This window comes from Cebus imitator, unplaced genomic scaffold (assembly GCF_001604975.1).
Source record: "Cebus imitator isolate Cc_AM_T3 unplaced genomic scaffold, Cebus_imitator-1.0 Scaffold672, whole genome shotgun sequence".
Lineage (NCBI taxonomy): Eukaryota > Metazoa > Chordata > Mammalia > Primates > Cebidae > Cebus > Cebus imitator.
The window spans coordinates 565,262-572,305 of record NW_016107987.1 but is presented as its reverse complement, the minus strand read 5'-3'; the positions used below and the strand labels follow the sequence as shown (position 1 = coordinate 572,305).

Genomic DNA, 7,044 nt, shown 5'->3' with positions numbered 1-7,044 from the left:
CCGCCCTCCCCCCCCGTTGTGTCTTATGGGAAGGGGGTCCTTGGTTCCCCTCTGGTATGTTCCTGCGTTTGCGCACGACCTGAGCATCTGGAACTGGCGCCAGATGCCCTCCCTCCCTCCAACCTTCCCGAGGCCACAGGACGCCCCCCACTTCCCTCCACTCCCATTGATACTTATTTCATTTTTTGAGACGGAGTCTCACTCTGTCCCCCAGGATGGAGGGCAGAGCTGCGATCTTGGCTCACGGCAGCCTCCACTGCCCGGGTTCAGGTGATCCTCCTGCCTCAGCCTCCCGAGCACCTGGGATTACAGATGCCCACCGTCGTGCTCCCCGATTTTTGTATTTTCACTACAGACGGGTTTCGCTACGTGGGCCAGGCTGGTCTGGAACTCCCGACCTCGTGATCCGCCCTCCTCGGCCTCCCAAAGTGCTGGGATTACGGGCGTGAGCCGCCGCGCCCGGCCGAAGGTGGGGTTTTGAGGCTTTTGTCCTGAACTGGCTGCTTCAACCTCCCAGTTTCCTCCGTGGGACACGGAGCCTCCGTGACAGTTACGGATCCAGCGGACGGAGGCGGTGGACTTGATCTCAGTAAGTTTATTATACCGTCCTCATCATCGTCCTTTGAGATGGAGTCTCGTTCTGTCGCCCAGGCTGGAGTGCGGTGGTGACATCCTCCGCCTCCCGGGTTCAAGCGATCCTCCTGCCTCAGCCTCCCGAGTAGCTGGGATGACAGGCACACGCCACCACGCCTGGCTAATTTTTGTATTTTTAGTAGAGACGGGGTTTCCCCATGTTGGCCAGGCTGGTCTCGAACTCCCGACCTCAGGTGATCTGCCCACCTCGGCCTCCCGAAGCGCTGGGATGACAGGCGAGAGTCACCGCGCCCGGCCCCTGCTGTGGTTTTACGGTGGCAGGCAGCCACGATCCTGCTGTCTGTGTCTTCCCACCCTCGTGAGACCGTGGCTGGCCTTCCTGGAGGGAAACGTGGCTTTCTGGACCCCGTGTTGAGCTCTGCTTTTCAGCTTCAGGGGAGGCTACCGATGGGTGAGTCTCTAGGACCCCTCCAGGTCTGTCTTCCAGAACCAAGAAAGGGTGGCCCGGGCCGTCTTGGGGCACTCGCTTTCCCGGGCTTGCTGTGGAGCGTGGGTGGGGGAGGGTTGGGGCTGCAGGTCTGAGGCCACACGCTGCATTTCCAGCCTCTCTGGGGTCTGCTGGGGTGACAGCCACACACACGCCCACGTCGGCCACGTCAGCCACGTTGCCCACGTCTGCCAGTGCAGTCCAGCCTGGGTGACAAGAGCCACACTCTGTCTCCAAAGACGGACATGGGCAGTGGGGAGTCGATGGTTCCCAAGCTTTGCAGCCTGGTGGCCGCCTGCGTCACGTGGCTCCCTGCCCTGGGCGTCTGATTTCTCCTGCAAGGTTGCTGTGAGTGGGGCCGAGGCCCAGGCAGGTAGGACAGGGGCTCTGGGCGTCTATCACCAGGGGAGGGGCGTGCGTCCCACTGTCACGCTGTGGTTGTACCCGTGAGCTGTTTGCCACAGCTGCCACCCAGGTCCATCGTGGTTTCAGGGCAGAGCTGTGTGCTGGGGGCTAGGGACCCCCCGGGAGCCGCATCGCCGTGATGTTATCTGTGCACCTCGGGGGGCCTCCTTCCCAATGGGGCCTCGTTCCCCCCTCTGGCTGCTGTTCCGTGAGGTCAGGCTGTGCCGCACTAGGGAGATGGGGTGACTCTGTCCCCACAGAGGGGCTGTTCTCGTGGCCGCCTCGTGGCCAGGGCCCCCACATGTGGTTAGAGTCACTCACAGTCCCCACGTGGTCAGAGCCACCATGGTACCTGATGCAGGGGTGGACACAGGTGTACCATGGGCAGGACACGGGCCAGCGAGGGACCCATGAGGGGCTGCAGTGAAGACCCGGCCACCGTGAGGAAGAGCCAGGGCAGCCCCCACCCAGGAGCTGCGTGGGCTCATCCTGTGGCCGAGGGGGCGGCCGGGTGCTGTGACGGGGAGAACTGAGCCCGCTCCCCAGGCCCTGAGTGGGGTTTGTGGCTGCCGAGCCTGGAGGGGCCGGGGCTGGGGGCCCTCCCTGCCCTTCCACGGTCTAACCGTGGGTCACAGGGAATGTGGTTCGAGCCCCCGGCAGTCGTGCAGGGCGAGTGGCTTCGTCTGCAGGTGTCAGACTGCAGGGTTTGGGCTGGGCGGGGTCTGTGACCGGCCCGAGTCCCATGAGCCACAGGATGTGGTGTCTCAGGGCTCTGTGCTGCGCGGCGCTCAGGGGCGCCACGCTGGGGAGGAGCGCGGCCTCTGCTCCTTCCCGTCCTCTGCGAGTCATAAAGGTCTATCCGTCCCCACCCTTCCGTCCCCTGCCCTCTCTGTTCCCCCCATTCCCCCCTTCTCCCCGGGAGGTCTGTTTCCTCCAGAAACTGCTGGGTGCGGCTCTGCCTCTGCCTCATTTCGCCATCTGATGCCCACCAGCGTTCTGCCCCAGCTCCCCGGTTTTCCTCCCCCTCCTCCCCATCTACACCTCCCCTCCTCCCTCTTCTCCCCTTTCCACACCTCTCCTCCCCCTCCTCCTTCTTCCTTCTCTCCTCCCCCCTCCACATCCTCCTCCTTCCGTCCTCCTGGTCAGGGAGACCCGGGTGCTTGTTTTGTGGGGGTCCCCAGCCCCCCTCACAGGTGGACTGCAGCAAAGGTGTGTGGTGCACAGCAGGCAGAGAGGCGGCCCAGGGCGTGGGTCTGGGACTGGGGAGGGAGGGGGTGTCTGTGGAATGCAGGGAGCACGGGGCTGCGGGGGGCACTCGGAGGCGTTCAGGGGCCTCAGCAGGAACACGGGGTGAGGAGGCCGCTGTATTCACGTTCATGGCCCCAGGGAGGCCTCTGCCATCACGGCCTCCAACCCCCACGGGGTCTCCTCGTAGTGTCAGTGCTGCAGGCTGAGGGGCCCCCCCAGAGGTGACCCCCCCCACCATGGGCTCTGGCTTGCAGCTGTGTGTGCAGGGGGGAGGGGCTTTTCTGAGGCAGTGCAGGGGACGTGCTACCCGGAGCTCAGGGCAGGGGCGGGGGGCCGTGCAGGCCGTGACTCCCGGGTCATTGTCCTGCAGCGGCTGGGACCCGCCTGCCTCCACCCCCAGCCCCCAGTCCCAGCCCCGGTGCTGGGGACGATGAGCCTGACCCTTGGCAGACCCAGGTGTGGGCGTCCTCGGGGTATCCGGGAGCACCTGCTGACACTGTGGCTGCCTTGGGGGCAGCAGCCGTCCCCTGGGCACTGTGGCCCTGTGCCCCCAGCTGAGCCCCCACCGTCTCTCCTAGGTCACGGGACCACCCTGTGTGCCCACCTTGGTCACGGCCACGCGTCCCGGTGGACAAACGGGGCGTGTGTGTTGCTCTCGGGGTGGCCGCGGCTCCCCTCCTTCCGTGTGTGACCGAACACCGTCCAGTTATCCAAAACAGAAGCGTGACCGCCACACAGGCTTTGTGCTTCCCACAAAACGCTCCTGCAGGCCGGGGGGCTCCGTGCAGGACGGGGGAGGGGAGCGGGGCCGCCCCTTTCCTGGGAGACGCTGCCGCCGGGGAGGTCGGGTCACCGCGGGGACTGCAGAGGCTGGGGGGGTCCGTGTGGGAACCCGTCCCGTTCCCGAGCGGCCACAGAGCTCCAGGCAGGTGCAGCCACCCCCCCTTCCCACGCCCCCACCGCCCCGAGCCAGCAATGACCGCGCCTCTGTGAATAAATAAAAATTTATCATTCCATACAAACGCACGCGTTTTCCGCAAAAGACAACGACGGGACGGTTTCCACAGCGGCCGCGCGGACCCCCGTGGGCGGCGTCACAGCGGCTGCAGGTCCTCGTCCCCGCACGCGAACTCGTACAGGTCCACGGAGCCCAGGGGCGACGGCGCCTCGAAGAACGGCCTCTGGGCCAGCGGCGACCGCAGCGCACTCAGCTTCTGCTCCACGGGGCTGAGTTCGGCCTCGAACCTGCAACGAGAGGATGGTGAAGCCGCGGGGGCCGCGCGAGGCGACGCGCCCTGGAGACGCCGCGATGTTTTCCGGAAACGCAGGCCGCTGGGCCGCCAGCCCCGAGCCCCGAAGCCGACCTGGAGCTGCAGGCGCTGACCCAGCTGGAGTGGGGCCTGTGGTCACAGGACGGGCTGGAGCCCCCGGCACGAGGTCCCCACCGCGGCCTTCCTACCGGGGGAACCTGGGTGGCGCGCGCTTCCCCGAAGCTACGCCGACAGTGACTCAGAGCAGCGCTGACCCGCCTGGCCGTGCTGTGGTGTCCACACGAGAAGGCAGAACATAAAGCCCAGGATGGGAAACGGTTTCCGAAACGGCGCATCCGCGCTCGGCTTAGACGGATTCTCCCAACACGCACACGAGAGCTCCAGGGGACCGGACCACACAGCAGCGCCAGGACTGGACGTGCGCCCGCGCTGAGCGTCTCGGCAGTGATGGGGGCACCACTCCGGGGCCACCAGCCGCACAGACCCTCGGAGATGCCGTGTGGACATGTCTGCTCTACAAGACACCCCCCGAAGCCTGGCGCTGAGCTCCCCACAGGCCTGGTCACCCTGGCCACGGACGTGAGTGCCGCCAGCCAGGGCGGGAGTGGACACGGGGAAGGTGGCACGTGGCTACCCGAGCGCGGGACTGGGCGGCAATGGCGGTGGACACTGGTCAGGTGGGGAGCAGGGAGCAGGGGGATGGGAGGAGGAGAATGGCGAGAGGAGGAAGAGATGGATGGTCGGGGCTCAGCGGGAGCCCCAAGAGCCCGGCAGGAACAGGACGGAGTGTGGGGAGGGGCGGGGCTTAGAACGCAGCTCCGTGGCGACCGTGGTCGGGAACAGGAGAGTGTTTTGAGCGGCCTGTAAGTGAGGACGCCTGACCCGGCGGCTCCCAGTGCCCACTGAGAAGACAGGAAAGGGCCTCGGGCGTCAGCGGCCCACGCTGCTGCGGGAAGGCACGTGGAGAACAGAAGGAAAACCCGAACAAGGCCACCAGAAAATCAGTGGTACTCGTGGTTCCGTGACAAGATTGAAATCGATCGTCCTTACCCATGCCGATCATACAGAAAAACACAAATCGGAATCACGCACGCGGGAGACGCCAGCGCCGTGGAAGCCGCAGGTGTTAAACTCCCAAGCAGGAAACATCACCGACGGTAACGAAACCACTTCGGTGAACGCGCGTGTCTGACGCGCACACACCAGCAAAGCTCCCTCAAGGGCGGAGGCGGGGGCTCAGGCCTGTCATCCCAGCACTGGGGGCCGGAGGCGGGCGGACCCTTGAGCTCACGTGTTCAGGACCAGCCTACACCGCATCTCCACAAAAATCCGGGCGCGGTGGCGCTCCCGTCATGGCAGCTACTCCGGGGGCTGAGGCGGGGGGACCCCTTAAGCCCGGGAGGTGGAGGCTGCAGTGAGCCGAGACTGTCCCACCTCCCTCCAACCTGCATGACAGAGCCAGACTGTCCCCCCCAAAAAAGAATCACGGACGTGGCCTCAGCCAGTTTCTGATACGGTCACTTATTTATTTATTTACTTATTTATTTTTTGCAAGATGGAGTTTCGCTCTTACTTCCCAGGCTGGGGTGCAATGGTGCCATCTCAGCTGACGGCAACCAGCATCTCCCAGGTTCAAGCACTTCTGCCTCAGCCTCCCGGTAGCCGGGATTACCGGCGTCTGTGCCACCACGCCCGGCCGATTTTGTGTCTTTGTCGTAGAGACGGGGTTTCGCCATGTGGCTCAGGCTGGTTTCGAACCCCCGGCGTCACGTGATCTGCCCGCCTCGGCCTCCCAGTGCGGGGATTAGAGGCGTGTGCCACCACACCGGCTGAATTTGATTTTTAGTTGGAAGCCTCTCACGAAGCTGCCGTTCCCAATGGCCTCCCTGGCCCATTCCACCAAACGGGTCCAGGAAATTCAAGAAAATTCCGGTAAAGTTCTGGGGGGAGCACAGCGGGGCATGCGTTGCCCCGACGGTAGTCATGGCTTTGTAGCTATGAAGGTACGTCAAGGCGCAGGCATCGGCACCCCCAAAACGTCCGTCGTACCACAACAGAGCGGTTATTGAAAAACCCAGGCCCCCCCGGGGCCACTGGTGAATTCTAGCAGACATCGAGGAACGAAGAAACAGGAGTCTCTACACGCTCTTCCAGAAAACACAGTGAGAGAATACTGCTCCCCCTTCCCTGAGCCCACATTACCCCGACACCAAAGCCAGACCCAGATATCGGCAGAAAATCAGCCGGCCGGGCGCGGGGGCTCACGCCTGCAACCCCAGCCCTTTGGGAGGCCGAGGAGGGAGGATCACTTGAACCCAGGAGTTTGGGGCCGGCCTGGGCAACACAGCAGGACTCTCTTAAAACAAGAAGCTGGGTGTGGAGACGCAGTCCTGTCGTCCCAGGTGCTCGGGAGGCCGAGACGGGAGGATCGCCTGAGCCCGGGAGGTGGAGGCCGCAGAGAGCTGAGATCCCACCGCTGCACTCCAGCCCTGGTGACAGAGCGAGACCCTGCCTCAAAAACTCAATCAGCAAACAAAACGCTGCAGATAATCAATATATACGAGGGTAACGTATGACGCAGGAAGATTTATCCTGGGAACACAAGGCCGGCTGAAAGTGTCGCAGTGTATCTGACTTTATGGCCACAGACAGGAACCACGGAGCGAAAGCATGTGAGAAACCCAGCCCTGGCTGTGAGGACGCCTCCGAAGACCAGGCCTAGTGCGGCACCCGCGTACTGCTGCGTCAGGGGAGACGGCCCCCAGGGCTGGGAACGATGGCCGTGCGCCCTGACTCCCCCCAGCCCCCCAAATCACACTGCAGGCTCCAGGCCAGGCAGCGGGCCAGAAGAAGATTACAGGTGGCTCAGGCCTGTCATCCCAGCACTTCGGGAGGCCGAGGCAGGCGGATCAGCAGGTGAGGAGTTGGAGACCAGCCTGGCCAGCATGGTGAAGCCCCGTCTCTAGTAAAAATACAGAAAGTAGCCGGGTGTGGTGGCGGGTGCCTATAATCCCAGCTATTCAGGAGGCTGAGGCAGGA

At 64.1% G+C, this 7,044-nt stretch overlaps 1 protein-coding gene across 1 annotated transcript in view; it reads right to left on the bottom strand.

The window, feature by feature from the left end:
- Nucleotides 1-3,755: 3,755 nt before the first annotated feature.
- Nucleotides 3,756-7,044, bottom strand: part of PPP2R3B (protein phosphatase 2 regulatory subunit B''beta) — a 52,153-nt gene continuing 48,864 nt past the window's right edge. Inside the window, exons 12-13 of the mRNA XM_037734848.1 lie at nucleotides 3,829-3,979; nucleotides 3,756-3,794 (exon numbers count right to left, since the gene is read on the bottom strand). Of these exons, the coding sequence (XP_037590776.1) occupies nucleotides 3,829-3,979 (151 nt within the window). The 3' untranslated portion in view covers nucleotides 3,756-3,794. The remainder of the gene's footprint in view (nucleotides 3,795-3,828; nucleotides 3,980-7,044) is intronic.